Raw genomic sequence first — 18,113 nt, 5'->3', positions numbered from 1 at the left:
AATTTACAGAATACATAACAGACAAGAAGTCTAGAAAAGTAAAATAATAAATGTCCAAACACAAAAACGTAATACTAATTATATGTACCCTATGAAAACATTGAGATAACACATTCGGTATATTATACTCACGATAAAAATAGTAGTGTAACTGATGCTGCATGTCTGGATATTGCACATGTTAGGATTTTTTATTTTTAACGTACTACTAAATCAAAACTGAAATTGATATTACATATGAATGCTAAAATATTGATAATAATAACCGTTTAATGTGCAATGAATGCATGAGTTGTGTTTGACCTTTAACAGGGAAGAGATGGAGCGAAGCACTAACTCCAAGCTCTGATGGACACAGACAGGTCAGGCTGGAAGGTTACAGCTGCTTACAAAAATGCTTCGTCTTCTACAAATGCACACACACTGACAAAGATTGAGCTTTGGCCTCAATACACAGCACATTCCTATTTCCTGATAACGTAAGAATTAATTTTACTGAAACTGCTAACTCAAGGTTGTTTGAGGGAGAAAACCATAGTAATCTAATAAAAAAATTATTATTATTATTATTATTATTATTATTGTTGTTGTTGTTGTTGTTGTTATTATTATTATTATTATTATTATTATTATTATTATTATTATTATTAATATTAATATTAATATTAATATTAATATTAATATTAATATTAATATTAATATTATTGTTATTATTATTATTATTATTATTATTATTATTATTATTATTAATAGTAGTAATAATAATAATAATAATAATAATAATAGCAGTTTATGAGTCTGTTTGTCTGTAATTTGATGAACCCAAAGTGTCGACCAGAAGACAATGGATCAAAGCGATGGTGTCTGGGATGGGACAACGAGCAGGAGGTGTTCTTATGATCATTGCTGGAGCCATTATTAAAGGTCACCAGAGGAGTGCTGTGGGGAGAGTAGAGTGCACTTTTAAGGAGCCACTAATTAGTCCAGGTGTGGGACAGAGTGGCCAGATAAAGAGTCACTGATTAGTCCAGGTGTGGTGCACAAGAGATCCATTGTTTTTGACCGCAGGCTGGTGTAGGCTGGTGGTGTTCTTTGAGTTGGATTTTGGACACTTGATTGTTGTTTTTTGAGCCAAATAAATAGATTGGCATATTCAGCCAAAGTAAGTGACTTGTTGTATTGTTTGTGGATGTGAGGAACGAAGAAGCACGCCAACAAAGCTGCAAGAGAAAACTGTGAAGGTGCGTCAAAATCTATCATCAAAATCTAAGTGCACATGGTGAAGTTCAACAAAAGCATACATGTCCTCAAATCTAATCGACAGTTCTAGTTAAATGTATTGATTTATTGCAACATATAATATACTAAATAAGCAATAGTAGTAGAGATAAGATAAGATAAAGTTCTTTATTTCTCCCCACTCCAGGGGAAATTTACATTGCTACAGCAGCTTATGTAACAGTAGACATAGTGATAAGAATAAAATAATAATAGAACAATAGTAATAATATTTACAATATATACCAGGGTGACAGATGAGGGTAAAGTGGCTTAACAGAAAAAATAAAAATAAAAATAAAGTTTAAAAGTGCAAAGATGTGCAGTGCAAGAATGTCAGTGCAAATTTTATGGTTTGGGGTGGTAATGATATAGTCCAGTTTATGTTAACATCAGCCAGTGATGCTGATGTTGTTCAGTCTTATAGCAGATGGGATGAAGGACCTGCGATAGCGCTCTTTCTTGCAGGGTGGATGTCTCAGTCTGCTGCTGAAGGAGCTGCTTAAAGACCCCACAGTGTCATGCAGTGGGTGAGAGGGAGATAGTGATGGTAAGTAACAGTAAGGATGTTACACAAACTTTTCAAAGTGTGCAAAAACAACAAAATGACTGACTAGTGGCACAAGACTGAAGCTAAAACAGTGACGCCTTCATTCCAGAAAGAAATCTAGAGAACCAACACTTAAATAAACGCATTATTGCAAGATCCAACTTCTAATGTATTCATTTAGATAAACGCCTTATTGTTGGTAATTACTATAACTTAATATTACGCACAATTTAAACTAAAACAAGTCTGTGTTCGTCGATTTAATTACTAATTAAGTTGTCTTGAAAACTTTTTTTTCTCCACTTGGCTTGTGGTTATGCTAACAATTATTAAATAATTGGTAATTTTAAATATTACTGATAGCAGAGGAAAAACTAATTCCCCTAACTTAGTATAGCTCAATCACTGAATAGAAGTTGTCATAACTTAAAAAACAGATGCAAAAATGTTGTTAATTGTTTTTGTTGAGCCTAAACCTTGTTTTAGAGTGTATGAATTTACTCAGTCATATTCTATGTCCACATTTTCAATATTTTTGGGAAATTTTTGAGCTTTTTTTGGGGGGGGGGGGTTAAAAAATGTTTCTTTAAGAACATTAACAAAAAAAATCAAAATCCAGCGAAATTCGCTGGATTTTGATTTTTTTTTTGTGAATGTTCATAAAGAAAATATTAGAAATTTTACTGAGATGTAGATAGACATACTTTAGATATATTTAGAATTTATTTTGGAAGATTTTTACTCATTTTTTTGAAAAATATTTACAAGAAGTTTCTTGCTAAATTTGGGTTTTGTTTTGTTTTTTAAATAAAACTTTTAAGAGAAACTTTTAAGGAATTATTGGAATTTTCTTCCTGAAGGTTTTGTAAATTTTCAGGAATTCGGGGGATTTTTTGCTGAATTTTTGGATTTTTTTTCAGACAAGGAAACAATATTTTTTGGTGCCCATAAATGAAGGGTTAACGGAAACCTACGTCACTGCGTCAACAGCATCCCTTCCGTGGAACCTGTTACCTGGCAACCAGCTGAATGAGGTCTGTATGGTATAAAAGGGGGCAAAAGCATCAACTGTTGCCTGGCAACAACGTAACCAACATAAAGCGCCACTAACTGCGTTTATCATCGACATGAAGTCCGTTAAAGTCAGTAAAAGTGTCTCAGCGGCTCAACTCGGCTGGAAAACTGCGACAGAATGTGCCAACCTGTGTGGGATCTGTCCTTCCTGCGTCTTTGCTCCAAAAGCGTCCGGTTCCAGCCAGAGTTTGTGGAGAGTGTCGGATGAATTCAAGAGGAGCTTCCTGGTGAAGCTGCTTCTACGCTGCAGAAACGTCCAGGTGCTGGAGAGCGTCCAGAGCGCTCTGTGCTTCACATCGTGGACGTTGTTCACTTACGGCAGATCCAGAATTTCAGCTCCTCCTCAGGATCACTTCTCCTCCTGTTCACACCGAGAGCTGGACGGAAAACCAGCGGACATGAATGAAATCTGGAAGTGGTTCAGCGGCAGCCCGGACTGGATCAAGTCCAGCTACCTGTGCCGGATCTTTTCTCGGTGTGACGCAGAACTTTTACGCATGATCTCCAACCTGAGCAGCGTTCTTCTGGTCAGACACAGGCGAGGGTTTCTGCAGTTTAACGGTGAGATCAAGAAGGAAAATAGAACTAAGAGAATGCCACTTGTTTACAATCCCACCCTGGTTAGATTTTAAATTATTCAAGCTCACCTCAGAGTTGGTTGAGTCCCTCTGCGCACCACTAGAGGGCGCCAGAGGACGAAGAGACAGTTGACTGATTTAGAGCTAAGACTGACTGAAAAAAGCCACTAAGTGTGGTTTAGCTTTGCATTTCTGAAGTGATTTAATGATAAAAACTTTACTCTGTGACAGACTAGTCATTAGGAGGGTCAACATGCTCCAGGGGCTGCCCACGCAAAGGTCAAAGGTCAAAGGCTGACTGATGAAATTAATGAGGTCCTAATTAGGGAAGTTCTGCCTCCTGATCCACAATCATGGATTGACCTTCTCAGTGATGAGTTCTACTCTACTTTAGCATTTTATCACTTTGCAATTCTGACTTTTTACTACTAGTATCCAAGCTAGATTTTTTTTGTTCCATAAACATTCTGCAAGCTTCTGTGGATGTTTTTAGCAGGAAGTTTTCTTTTTGTTCCCAGAATGTTCCTCACAAATGTAGAATTAATAAATATACTATAAAAATGTTTGGTGATAATCCTGTTAGACAAATGTTCTCAGAACTGAATGTTATGGTCAGAGCATTCTTCCTTAGTTATCGCACTGTGGAACATTGTGGGAACGTTTTTTTTATAGATTTCCTCAACAACATCCCCAAAACGCCATCAGAAATTTACAGGCAGAACGTTCCACCTTTGTTAATGCATCACATTACAGGAATGTTTTATAAAGAACATTCTGTCAGCTGAGGTCTCTTACAAACATCGTGAAAACGTTCTGTGAATGTTGCATTGAGAACATCACTCTTTGTTATTGTTATAATGTTTTTATGTGTGTTTTCTCCACAAAAACAGCAAAATGTTCCACCTTTAATAGAGCACATTACAGGAACGTTATAAAACATTCTGTCATCATCATCTGGAAAACATTTCTTGAATGTTTGTGTGAGAACGTCCTTCCTTTACAATCATGGAACATTGTCGGAATATTTTATAAAAGAATTTTCTTTCTTCTCTGCCCCAAAATCTTCTCAGAACATTGCAGGCAGAATGTTCCATTTTTGTTAATAGATAACATGACAGGAACGTTTTGTAAACCACATTCTGCCACTTGAGGCCTCGATAGCATCTGGAAAACATGTTTTTAATGCGTTTTGAGAGCGACCTTCCTTTATTATCATGGAACATTGTGAGAATGTTTGATTAAAGAACGTTCTATAATGTGTTCCCTCGAGAACAGCCCCAAAACATTCTCAGAGCATCGCAGGCAGAATGTTCCATTTTGTTAATATGTTGTATAACAGGAATGTTTTACAAAAGTCATCCGAGGCCTCAATAAAATCTGGAAAACATGTTTTGAATGTTGGTTTGAGAACATTCCTCTGTTGCCATGTTGAAATGAACATTTTTTTTAACATTCTTTAAAACAGTTTTTTAAAAATAGAAATTTGTAGATAAATTTGCCAGGTCGGATAATATAAAAACCATGCTGTTTATAGTTGTTATTCTTTCTAGTTATTTATATTTATAGCTATTATTTTGCACTGTACTGGGAGAACAGAATTTCATTTTGTTTCCATGCAAACACCAGAAAGGACAATAAACTAATCTGGATCCTGAATGTGCTTCCAGGAAGTGGGAACATCTCCAGTCAGCATGACGTGGATTCAGAGGATCCTGCTCTCATGGTGGTTCCTGGATCCTCAAAGTCAGTGTCTGGAGTCGGTCTGTACCGAGACTTCATCGGCTGCCTACCTGTCCACCTGTCCAAGAGGATATTAGGCAAGTCAGCGCATATATCCACGGCTCAGGTTCTCTCTGCTAACGTGGTCTTCTGTGGTGGATCAGCCCTGCAGTGTGAAGGTCTGCACACTGACATGTCCTTAAACTGACAGTATAAAGCTAAAGCTTGGCTAATGGCACCATGGGGATGTGACTTAATTACTGGAGAATGGCTTTATTAAATCCATCCCACCCAAGCAGGTAGCCCTTGGATATGAGAACAGGAAAGTCCTGCCAAGGAAAGCATCATCAGTCTGCAGGCTGAAAGACAAATCAACCCTCCTGTTGTCTTCATTTACAGGCACCAAAAAATAGTGTTTCCTTGTCTGGAAAACATTCAAAAATTCAGCAAAAAAAATCCCCAAAATTACTGAAAATTTGCAAAACCTTCAGGAAGAAAATTCCAATAATTCCTTAAAAGTTTCCCTTCAAAATTTTATTGTAAAAAAAATCCCCCAAATTTGGCTAGAAAATTCGTGTAAATATTTTCAAAAAATGAGTAAAAATCTTCCAAAAAATCCTAAAAATATCTAAAGTGATTCCATATATATCAGTAAAACTTCTGATATTTTCTTCAGCGAAATTCGCTGGATTTTGGTTGATTTTTTGTGAATGTTCTTAAACATTTTTAACATTTCTTTTTTTGCACCAAAAAATGTTCAAAGATTTCCCAAAAATGTTGAAAATGTGGACATCAGAAGTTTCACTGTGAAAATATATTTTTTTCACATTTTCAAACTTTAAAATGGGTTAATTTTGACCCGCAGGACGACACGAGGGTTAAAGGCATCCGGGCGATTTAATGCACAGTGACGACGTTACGGCAGGATGACGGCCTGAAATTACATTTAAATCCCACATATAAATCCTGAAAGTGTTGGAACTGTGTTGTGTTTACCAGTACTACTAGTGTTCCTGTGACATACATGTAGACATGATTCTGTTCATGTGTTTCCTAACAGGCCTGTTGGAGGAGGACACTCTGAAATGCTGCAGGAGGGTTTGTCGGTACTGGCAGCATCTCGCCCAGCAAACCATGGAGGAAGTCAAGTTCAGAAAGAATATTCAGAATCAGATTCTGTCCATGATGAAGGTTGATCATTTGGTTCATTTATCTGTGTGAATATTTGCTGTAGTTTTTGGTGATGAGGAAGAAATTGGATCAGAAATGCAGTCTAGCATCAACCCAGAAGTGCAAAAGCAACAGTAAAGTGTGTTTTATACAGGATGTTACAATGTAAATATGGATAGAATCATATAAACACACTGATATACGAGTATAAGTTCTGTAGATACAATATAAGATAGATGATGTACGTGTTCAGGTAGGGGTAAATAGTGGTTGAACAGTAAAAACAGTGTAAATGTGCAGTATATATACAGGATGAACAATGAATATAATGTGAGATGAAGTATATATGCAGCAGCATCAACAGTATAAAACACTGGATAACGTTATTTCTTTTACACCGACAAATCAAAGATAAGATGGTTTTACCTTAGCTGGGGCGAGCTGCTCCATGAACCGGGATGAGGGGGTCTACACCCTCTAATACCTGGGACTCCATACTCCAGAGAGCACCGGACGGCGGGGGGCGTGGCCTATCTGACAGATTCTGACAGATCTGTCAGACCGGTCACATGATAAAAAAAGGACACGTTAGCACACGTCGGATGACGCTCTGAAGAAGAATGCAGATGCAGTTGAAACATGTCAGCTAAGGTAAAACCATCTTATCTTTGATTTGTTGGTGTAAAAGAAATAACGTTATCCTATGATTGTTAACGACAAAATGAACATCATCCAAATAGTATAAAACATTGTGAATTATAACAAAAACATTTTAAATCTTAACTTTTTTGATGTTGAGGGTGGTAAAGACTTACAATAACATTATATTTTGTGTAATTTTGTTCCAGTTTATTAACTGACAATAATAAAAATCACAATAAATTATGTTTTTCCTGTTCTAGATGTGCAATAATGTAGTCAGTCGTACTTATGCCAACATAGTTGAGGTTCTGGTACCCGTGAAGGACGATGATCCAGAAGATTTTCATTCTACTACTGAGCAAAAGGTGAATAAATGAATACTTTTGCTCCACAAACTGGAAGTCTAGCATTACAAATAAATGCCATATGTGACATAAACTGAGCTTTTCTTTCTTTTGTTTCACAGGAGAAGCCGTTTGAAGCCGTTTATGCCAAAATCAAAACCAAAACACTGCAAATGGAGGAGAGAAATGTTTACTGTGGTGCATATTTTACCAAAGTCCTGCTGAGCAAGTGAGTCATTCTTTTTGTTGTGCAGTTCATTCTCACTGGAATTAGAATCCATAACGTCCAGCGTGTCCTCAGACGGGGTAACTCTGAGGCGGTTGTGTTTTTGTGTCTGGCAGAGAAGACCCTCACCGGGTGCTGGACTTCAGAGGAGGATCGCTGATGGCCACCGGCTCTCAGGACCGTCTGGTGAATCTGCTTTATGTGGCTTCAGAAACAAGGACGGTGGCGACGATGAGAGGACACGTTGGCAGCATTCAGGTGGTGCTGCTCTGCGAGGACAGAGATCTGGTGATAACCGGGAGCCGCGATGCGAGTATCAGGTGAGGAGGAGCTGCTGTCCTCAGATGACCCGGTTTAAGATCACACTGGAAAAAATGCTCCTCTCAAAACAAGAAAAAAAAACTTATTTCAAGGAACTTTTACCTTGAAATAAGTGGGGAAAAAAATCTGCCAATAGAACAAATGAAAAATGGCTTGGTGATGATATTTAGAACATTGAGATCTTAAAATTAGCTGGGAAAACTTATTTTAAGGTCTATTTTACCAGGATTGTCAAGCTTAGGTGTCTTAAAATAAGCCAGATATGCTAAAAAAAATAGCAGTTTTTCACTCAAAAATAGATTTTTGCTTTCATGTAACCTCCTCATTTGAGATGTATTAAACCTCCTGTTGTCCTCATTTATGGGCACCAAAAAATATTGTTTCCCTGTCTGAAAAAAATCTGCAAAAAAATCTGCAAAAAAATTTCCAGCGAAATTCGTTGGATTTTTGTTGATTTATTTATTTATTTATTTTTTGTGAATATTCTTCAGAAACATTCTTAACGTTTCTTTTTTTCAACCAAAAAATGTTCAAAGATTTCCCAAAAATGTTGAAAATGTGGACATCAGAAGTTTCACTGTGAAAATATATACTTTTTTCCACATTTTCAAACTTTAAAACGGGTTAATTTTGACCTGCAGGACGACATGAGGGTTAAACTTATTTTGAGTTTTCTTGTAAAATTCAACTCAAAACAAGATAATTTCAAGATTGTTTGACTTAACCAGATATTTAAGATGCATTGTCTTAAAACAAGTCCCTCCATCTGCTGAAATGTCTCTTGTTAAGAGAATTTATCTTAAATCGAGTGGGATGAGACATTGTGACTAAAAATAACACAAACACACTTGGTAGGATTTAGAGTTTTTGCAGTGCAGAAGTTTGGGGAAAGATGACACATTTCAGTTTGTGTTCAGGTGCTGGAACCTGAAGACAGACAAGTGTGAGATGGCTTTTTATGGTCACACCGACACCATCAGCTGCCTGGACCTCCACGCTGGTAGACTCGTATCAGGAGCCAAAGATTATTTAGTGAAAGGTGAGCAGCCTTTGAAAGACTTTACTTCACCCTGCCGGTTCAATTTTTCTACTCAGAAAGAGTCGCCAGGATCTTATTCCAAGAAGCAGGTTTTACTTTGTTGTCAGGAACGCTGAATAACTTGTTCAGGGTTTTATTCAGCGATCTTATCCCATGCTTCTTAAAACAAGCGTCTGATGTGTGAATCTCAAATTCAGCTCCTGCTGAGTTGGTAAACAACCAGTTTTTTAAAGAAATAGGTCACGACTGAGAGGATTTGTTTGTGCATTCACAGTATTTTCACGTCTTTTGTTGTACATACTCACGCAGAAACAGAAATGCTCTTTGCTTGGAACAAAACAATAGTTTTAACAGAGGTTTTTCATATATTTTTTCACCGATAACTCCCAGTTGTACGTCTCATTTATCCCTGAAAATTGTGACAATTTGGATTCCCTGCATTATATCCCTATAAACTGGATGGATTCCAGTTTTGTTGATGCTGGTTATTGGTTCTGTTTCTGACAGTATCACTCCTCAACTTGGACCACTTACAATCAACACAGTCAAATTGAAAGAGCATTTTAAGACTGTTGTTCAACCTGCTACCTACAAATCAATACTTAAAGTCAAACCAGTGCTCCTCAGAAGCACAAGTGAACATCTCATCCACACCCTTATGCCACTCTTGACTCCTTATTCTGCACTTAGAGCCCTCAAATGAGAAATTCTGTTAAAAATGTGTCAGTCCAGGCTGAAAACCAGGAGCAACGATGCTTTTGTGGACTTTTAGAGTAGCTCAGTCGGTGTCTCAGTTCAGAATGCTCTTTAAACCTCACCTGTATAGATTGTTATTTGTATAATACTCTATAAGGCCTTTTATAATGTTCTTTTCTGATGTTTCTTGTCATTTAAAAAAGCGTTTTATTGTTCCTCTTTCCCGTGAAGCATCCTGAATAATCTTCATTTATTGTTCAAAAACTCGTTGACTTTTTCTGCGCTGACGTGCACATAAACTAAAATCAGCTGCCCATTTTGCCAGTGTGGTGTCTGGACACGGGGAAGCAATTTGAGGATTTTAATTTCAAACACGTCAGCCCTGTCCAGTGCGTAAAGATCAGCAAGACAACCGTCTACAGCAGCTGTGTTCGGGGCCTGGTCAAGCTGTGGAGCATGGAAAATGCGTCACTGCACAGGGTGAGAATATCAGTTATTTTTGGAGTTAAAATAAATACACGGAAGGGTGACAAATTAAAGGAAAAGCCTGAATGCGTGACCCCTTAAGTGAGGGGGTCCCGAGGCTCTGTTATGCTGTTGGGGGCTGGTTTGGTTCAACTTAAAGCGAAATCTCACTTCAGATCAGTACAAAGATGAGTGGTTTCTTCCAGGATGATGGTGTCTCCATCCATAGGGCTCTAAGGCTCACTGGATGCTTTGATGAAAATGACATGAATTATAAACTATGGCCTTCACAGTCACTAGATGTCAACCCAGATGAGCATCTGTGAGAAATTTAGACTTACGTGTTCGATGGAACTCTTCGTCACCATCATCAAAACACCAAATGATGGAATATTTCTTTGGAAAATGGTGCTCCAGAGACTTGGAGGATCAATGGCAAGGAGCCCTGAAGCAGTTCTGGTCATGATCTAACACCTTACTGAAACGCTTAACCCTCATGTCGTCCTGCGGGTCAAAATTGACCCGTTTTAAAGTTTGAAAATGTGGGGAAAAAAATATTTTTACAGTGAAACTTCTGATGTCCATGTTTTCAACATTTTTGGGAAATTTTTGAACATTTTTTGGTGGAAAAAAAGAAATGTTAAAAATGTTTCTTAAGGAACATTCACAAAAAAATCAACCAAAATCCAGCAAATTTCACTGGATTTTGGTTGATTTTTATGTGAATGTTCTAAAAGAAAATATTAGAAGTTTTACTGATATATATATGTAATTACTTTAGATATTTTTAGTATTTTTTGGAAGATTTTTACTCATTTTTTGAAAATATTTAGAAGAATTCTTTTGCCAAATTTGGGGGATTTTTATTTTATTTTTTTTAAATAAAACTTTTAAGGGAAACTTTTAAGGAATTATTGTAATTTTCTTCCTGAAGGTTTTGCAAATTTTCATAAATTTGGGGAATTTTTTTGCAGAATTTTTGGATTTTTTTCAGACAAGGAAACAATATTTTTTGGTGCCCGTAAATGAGGACAACAGGAGGGTTGATTGGTTTTTCTTTTAACTTGTCACCCATCTGTATGTACAGTATTGTGTATGTGCTTTTTAAAATTTAACTGAACATTTCCATTTGTTCAGAAATGGTTACTTCTGTGTAATGTGCTCCCTTTTGTAAGGTGATTACTGCCCACAGAAGTCCAGTAAGATGCCTGTTCTTCGACGAATGGCACCTCCTATCCGGCGACTCGTCTGGAAAGGTCATGGCATGGAGCACCAACTGTGATGTGAAGGACTTATGTCTCATGACATTCAACCACCCAAAGTAAGAAAGAAACCTTAAAAGTTGCAAAGCTGTTCATTCCTTCAGTATTTTAAATTTGGTGACATACGGTGTCTTCTGACGTTCCTGCAGGGAGGTAAGATCTCTGACTCTGGTTTACCTCCGTGTTGTCACCGGCTGCGTGGACGGAAAAATTCGCATTTTTAATTTCCTCACTGGAGACTGTTTGAGAGAAATCACTGCAGAGACTGAAACAGGTCGAATACTATCCCTGCACTTCAATGACAACAGGTGAGCCAGACGCATTAAAGTCATGAAAGTGTCATTTGTTCTTATTGTGGTGTTTAGATCGTGTTATTCTAGTAACTGCCATTACATTTTGTCTCACTGTATTTAGTATTTTAGTCAACTCGGCAACCAGTGTGAAGCTCTACCAGTTTGCCAAAGTGTTCTGGGATTACGCAGATTCAGCTCCAGGAGATCGGGGCGACGTGGCGACTCGGAACAGTTTGGTTTCTGAGAAATCTCCGGCTTTGATCAGAAGGTTTCCTTTTACCTCTGGTGGCACAGCACAGGTGTCTTCACCCAACCACAACATTCACAGCTGTAAAAGCAGGAAACCAGGAAGAACTGAGCTGCTGTACCAGAGCTGTTTGTCTACCAAATGTCAGACACAATGTAAGGATGTTCAGGAGCACAGCTGTGAACAACTTGTAAAGACCATTTATGTCATGGCAGTGTTGAGTCTCAGATGACTGCTAGTTCTCTAGGATGGAGTCATCGGAACACACGTACCACAAAAAACAATTATGCATTTTGGTTATTTCATAGATTTATTATACATCTTATAGAAATATGACAACATCTGCTGGGTCAAAAATATACATACAGCAACTTTAATTGTCAGTTTTAGAGTTGTAGAAAGTTGTGTTTATCAGATTTTGCTGGTGACATGGCCTTTTAAGTTCTCATGACTGATTACAATTGACTACAGCTGGTGACTCCTCTGAGGCTATTTAAGTAGGGCCCATTTGATGCACTCACTAGACTCTGCCTCAAACTCTTGAATTTCCCTCGGGATTAATAAAGTATCTCTCTATCTCTCTATATATATCTCTCTATCTTTCTCTATCTCTCTATATATATACATCTATCTCTATATATCTATCTCTTTATATATATTTATCTTTATATCTCTGTCTCTATATCTCTACATCTCTATATCTCTATATATATATCTCTCTATATATATCTCTATATCTATAAAAAGCAATAACTGACTTGAACAAGTCAAAGTCATGTGGAGCCATTTTAAAGCAGCTATAGATTCCAAAATTATTTGTGCAAACGTAAGTAAGAAGGTCGTGGCACAGTTGAGTCACTGCCACGATCAGGAAGAAGAGACAAACCTTCACCTGCTGAGAGACCATTGGTCAGGATGGTCTACCAAAAAGCAGGTCTGTAATGAATTAGAAGCTGCTGGAGCTCAGTGTCCACAGTGTCATCATGAGATATAAGGAAGCCCCTCCTCCCGAAATGACACCTTAAAGCTTGATCAAAGTTTGTTGCTGATCACATAGATGAAGAAAAGGCCTTCTGGAGGAAGCTTCTGTGGTCAGATGAAACAAAATTTAGCTATTGAGAAGATGAGGCCTTTAACCCCAAGAACACCAAACCTAGCATCAAGCATGGTGGTGGCAGTATTATGAGGAGCTGTTTTGCTGCCAGTCGTAGTGGTGCCTTACACAAAGTAAACGGAATGATGAAGCAGGAGGATTACCTCCACATTCTTTAGGAAAACCTACAATAATCAGTCACACTGGAAAAATGCCCCTCTCAAAATAAGAAAAAAAACTTATTTCAAGGAACTGTTACCTGAAATAAGTGAAAAAATCTGTCCATAGAACAAGTGAAAATGACTTGGTAAGATTTCTTGAAATGAGATATGATATTTAGAATATTGAGAGCTTAAAATTAGCTGGGAAAACTTATTTTAATCTATATTTTACCAGGATTGTCAAGCTTAGGTGTCTTAAAATAAGCCAGACATGCTAAAAAAATAGCAGTTTTTCATTTAAAAACAGATTTTTTTGATTTCATATAACCTCCTAATTTGAGATGTATTAAATTTATTTTGAATTTTCTTGTAAAATTCAACTCAAAACAAGATAATTTGAAGATTGTTTGACTTAAGATATTTAAGATGCATTGTCTTAAAACAAGTCCCTCCATCTTGCTGAAATGTCTCTTGTTAAGTGAATTTATCTTAAATCCAGTGAGATGAGACATTTTGACTAAAAATAAGACAAATAGACTTGGTAAGGTTTTGAGTTTTTGCAGTGCAGAAGGTTGGTCTTGGATGCAGTTGGGTGTTCCAACAAGACAATGACCCCAAACATGCAGCAAAAGTGGAACAGAAATGGTTAAATTGGGCTAGAATTTGGGTTTTAGACTCGCCAAAGTCCTGAATCACTGGAAACTTCAGACTGCCATGATGTACATGGTCTTTACAAGGGTAAGGAAACTTTTTTCTTTGCCCCTCTATCATAATAGGAATGTGTTTTAAAACCAGTGGATCCTTCTTGTAATGAAGCTTTTCCTTTATAGCCAGAGTTCCCTGTGAGGCCGTTAAACCATCAGCGAGGCTGAGCGAGAAGGCAGCAAGTGAACGGATGATGAAGAGGGGTCCTCATCATCCTCTGACTCGTGACTACATCCTCCTCAAGGTTAACGCCTTGCAGAAGGCGCAGTGCATGGATGAAGTCAGCATCAACATGGAGAGAAACGCCAGACTGCGAGATTCATGGGGTCCTCAAACAACCCAGGATCCCCTAAAGGAGCGTCTGCCACAGCACAGGGATGATGTTCTCCACAGGAAGGTCAAGACCTGCATCCCAACTATGAAGCAAACTATCAGCCAAAACATGACAGGCAGAAATGTTTCCACTGCCCCCGCCACCACGAGGAAACACCAGCCACCCATCCAGCCACACAGCGTCAACACACACAGGCCAATCAAAACAGTGGATGGACTCATTAGAAGTGCCACAGTGGCGCCGCAGACTCCTGATTGCATGAGATCACGATCTAATCCAAAAACTGGTAGCAGCCTGCCCTGGATTAACCCGTTTAATGAGCGGGGAGGGTTGAGGGTCGAAGACTCGGTCCAAACCAAGAGGGAAGTCCTGTAGAGATCTGAGCAAAAACTGTCCAAGAGAGAGAAGATGACACTGAGAGGAAGGTCAACTGTGTTTTAACAGATGATTTATTACTAGTATGTTACGATACAATGCCAATAATAAAGACTACCATTGCTGCACAATTATTGCTTTGGGTTTGTTTGTGCATCCAAAGTGTTGTTTCACTAAACTTACACTAGGGGTCAGTATTGTATCATCTGATTGGTAGCTGGATAAGGACAACTTGGACTGTTATGGAGTCCAAGTTTTGAAGAATCTTTTAGGGTTTTCTTTAAGCCTCGTGTCGTCCTGGGGGTCAAATCGACCCGTTTTAAGGTTTGAAAATGTGGGGGGAAAAAGTTTCACAGTGAAAACTTCTGAAAAATTTTTGAACATTTTTTGGTGCAAAAAAAGAAATGGTAAAAAAAAATGTTTCTTTAAGAACATTCAGAAAAAAATCAACAAATTTTATCTAAAGTTTACATTTACATAACAGGCGACTGTTTATAAGAGGAGGAGAAAGAAGTATGTAAAATCCCCTGAAATCCTGACTTGTGACATTTAAGTTTTTTTGGAGGTTGGGTGTTTCTCAAATAGTGACCACTTTTCTGTCCATTTACATTTTGCAGTGTCTTCACCATCATGGATCATACGTGAAATTATGCTGTTGTTAATGTATGGTTCATAGATGAGGGCGATTCATCTCGAGGTCACTGATCCGTGACGGTGGAAATTCATAAACTTCACTCACTGCAACTCAAAAGTCAGAGAGAAAGACAACTTTCTTGATGCCAAGTGCCATGAAAAAGAAAACAAGAACAAATCTGATCCTCAGAGGTGCTGAAAACAGGCAGCAGCCGCTTCTTTTTAACTGTTTTCTAATTCATTTTCTGATTAATAGGCATGGTAATAAATAACACCTAAATCTAGTGCTTTAAGAATGTTGTATTTTCCATTTCAGGGCATGAAAAATGGGTTAAATCAGGGGTGTCAAACATGCGGCCCGTGGGCCAGAAGCGGTCCTCCAGAGGGTCCAATGTGGTCCTCAAAGTGTAAAAATTACAGAGAAGACATTAACTGCAGATTGTAAATTAGTAAAACTATACATTTAAAATAATTTCTAGACCATGACAAGTTGTTTTGACCATAAAGTAAAATACTAGATTGCTTATTAGTCTTTTGTGTCTCATTTTTGTAACATTTTGTCTTGTTTTTGTTGTTTTGTTGTCTTTTTTTGTCGTTTGTCTCATATTTTTATCATTCTGGTTCTTGTTTTTGTCGTTTTGTGTTTCCTTTTTGTCTCACTTGTGTTTTTTGTCTTATTTTTGTCATTCTGTGTTTTGCTTTATTCGTTCTTTTGTAGCATTTTTGTCGTTTTATGTTTTTTTTGTCGTTTTATGTTTTTTGTCTCGCTTACATTGTTTGTCTATTTTTTGGTCGTTTTGTTTCTCGCTTCTGTCATTTTTAGTCTCGGTTTTTTTTGCTTTGTAACTTTTTTTGTCTAATTTTTTGTCCCTTTTTTGTTTTGTTTCATGTCGTTTGCCTCTTTTTGTTGTTTTGTTTCTCGCTTTTGTAATAATTTGTCTTACTTTTGTCAGACTTTTGTCGTTTGTCTCACATTTTTGTCGCTTTGTGTCTCGTTTTGTTTTGCATTTTTTTCTCGGTTATTTATAGGTTATTATGTTATGATTTTACTGGTCGAGCCCTCTTAAGATCAAACTGGGCTGAATGTGGAACCTGAACTAGAATGAGTTTGACACTCCTGGGTTAAGGAAGCTCTCCCAACCGTCATGGTTCAGTTTTTTCTATACTTCTAAGTTTGGTTTAGTTGGTTGGTTTGTAGAAACAAAGAGCAGTATTTTAACCCTTGTGTCATCCTGCAGGTCAAAATTGACCCGTTTTAAGGTTTGAAAATGTGGGAAAATAAATATATTTTCACAGTGAAACTTCTGATGTCCACATTTTCAACATTTTGGGGAAATCTCTGAACATTTTTTGGTGGAAAAAAAGAAATGTTAAAAATATTTCTTAAGAAAATCAACCAAAACCCAGCGAATTTCACCGGATTTTGGTTGATTTTTATGTGAATTTTCTTAAAGAAAACATTAGAAGTTTTACTGATATATATGGAATCATTTTAGATATTTTTAGGACTTTTTTGGAAGAATTTTACTCATTTTTTGAAAATATTTACAGGAACTTACTTGCCAAATTTGGCAGATTTTTTTTAAAAAAATAAAACTTTAAAGGGAAACTTTTAAGGAATTATTGGAATTTTCCTCCTGAAGGTTTTGCAAATTTTCAGAAATTTGGGGAATTTTTTTACTGAATTTTTGGATTTTTTTCAGACAAAGAAACAATATTTTTGGTGCCTGTAAATGAGGACAACAGGAGGGTTAATGTCTTTGAAAACTTTCAGATTGTACTTTATTCCTGAGAAGCACTGAAAATTCAGTGTCAAATCCCTTTACCTCTCAGTGTTTCACCACATCATGAAGCTTTCCTTCACTCAGCTAAACAATCTGAAAACCCTCTTGTCTCCTCGACCAATCAAACCGCGGATCTGTGAGGATTTTAGTTCCTCCGGTACTTCAGACGAGACGAGTGAAGTCATCAGTGTGAGCAGAGTTTGTCCTCTCCACGGAGACCTTCCACCCCGCCACCTGCCCTCTGGGTCTCGCTGCCTCCAGGGCATCATTAGGAGCCATGAGGTTGAAGATCAGGCAGAGAAGGTCCTCTGCTTTGACGGCAGCAGCACAACAGCTGGGCACTTGTGAATTACAAAGGGGTTATGAGGAGAACCGAGCGGGTAAGACGTCCCGCTTTGGAGACTCTCTTCTTTCACCAGCGCTCTGCAGCTAATTTGATTTGGTCTGCAGAAAACTGGGGAGAATGGCGTCTGCCCTCCTTTTCTGCTCCTGCGGTGAAGGAAGACAATACAACCCCGTCCTGCTCCTCCAAGCTCAGTTTGGCTTCATCAGGCCACACAGCCCCCCCATTGTTTCATCAGGTATGGACCGGCAGAGCTGTAGGGGGAATAACGAGCGTAAAATCAAAGCAAAGTTAAAAAAAAGGGAAAGTCTTCATGCAGGAATGCTCTCAGACCTTTCTGCTCCCCTGAGAAGGCCCAGAGGGTTGTCTGGGGAAGAGGAGGGTACAGGTTTATTTATGCACAAGGAGAAGCTTGAAAGAAATGACAGTTACCCCCCCCCTCGCAGTGAAAGAAGGTTTTAAGGGGTTGGAGGTTGGGGGGAGAAGGCGACAAAAGAGGACTGTGTTCGCCCCGGCTGACCTTCCAGCTCTGTGGATCTCCATCTCCAAAGGCTCATATTTGCATCATAGTTCATTTGTCAAATTAATTTTTCCGTTTCTGTCATGCTGTGTCAGGAGCAGGTTTGAGCTCTCGACTTTATCTAGAACCGGCGCCGCGTTTCCAGATCAGGTCAGTGGACGAATAGAATGTGATTAACCGAATCTGCATCGCTTTTGTATTTGCATGTGGCTCAGACGGGTGGCCGACTCACCCCGAGGCCGTTCAGATATCACACCATCA

At 38.1% G+C, this 18,113-nt stretch overlaps 1 protein-coding gene across 3 annotated transcripts; it reads left to right on the top strand.

Moving 5' to 3' along the window:
* Positions 1-1,025: 1,025 nt before the first annotated feature.
* On the top strand, positions 1,026-14,693 carry fbxw10 (F-box and WD repeat domain containing 10). 3 transcript variants are annotated; one of them, XM_023271299.3, is made up of 13 exons: positions 1,026-1,241; positions 1,747-1,828; positions 5,148-5,297; positions 6,260-6,390; positions 7,272-7,376; positions 7,478-7,584; positions 7,698-7,901; positions 8,820-8,941; positions 9,963-10,117; positions 11,278-11,423; positions 11,514-11,672; positions 11,779-12,059; positions 13,989-14,693. In XM_023271299.3, exons 3-13 carry the CDS (start codon positions 5,201-5,203, stop codon positions 14,570-14,572), a joined length of 2,091 nt encoding a protein of 696 aa, XP_023127067.2. In that variant the 5' UTR covers positions 1,026-1,241; positions 1,747-1,828; positions 5,148-5,200; the 3' UTR covers positions 14,573-14,693. The 3 variants fall into 3 exon arrangements, with proteins under 3 accessions (XP_023127067.2, XP_023127066.2, XP_054860299.1); XM_023271298.3 differs by lacking the exon at positions 1,747-1,828 and having other exon boundaries at positions 1,027-1,241; XM_055004324.1 differs by lacking the exons at positions 1,026-1,241; positions 1,747-1,828 and adding an exon at positions 2,920-3,463.
* The last annotated feature ends 3,420 nt before the right edge of the window (positions 14,694-18,113 follow it).

The sequence above is a fragment of the Amphiprion ocellaris genome, chromosome 18, assembly GCF_022539595.1.
Source record: "Amphiprion ocellaris isolate individual 3 ecotype Okinawa chromosome 18, ASM2253959v1, whole genome shotgun sequence".
Lineage (NCBI taxonomy): Eukaryota > Metazoa > Chordata > Actinopteri > Pomacentridae > Amphiprion > Amphiprion ocellaris.
The sequence above is the reverse complement of the archived record's forward strand: the minus strand, read 5'-3'. Positions and strand labels throughout refer to the sequence as shown.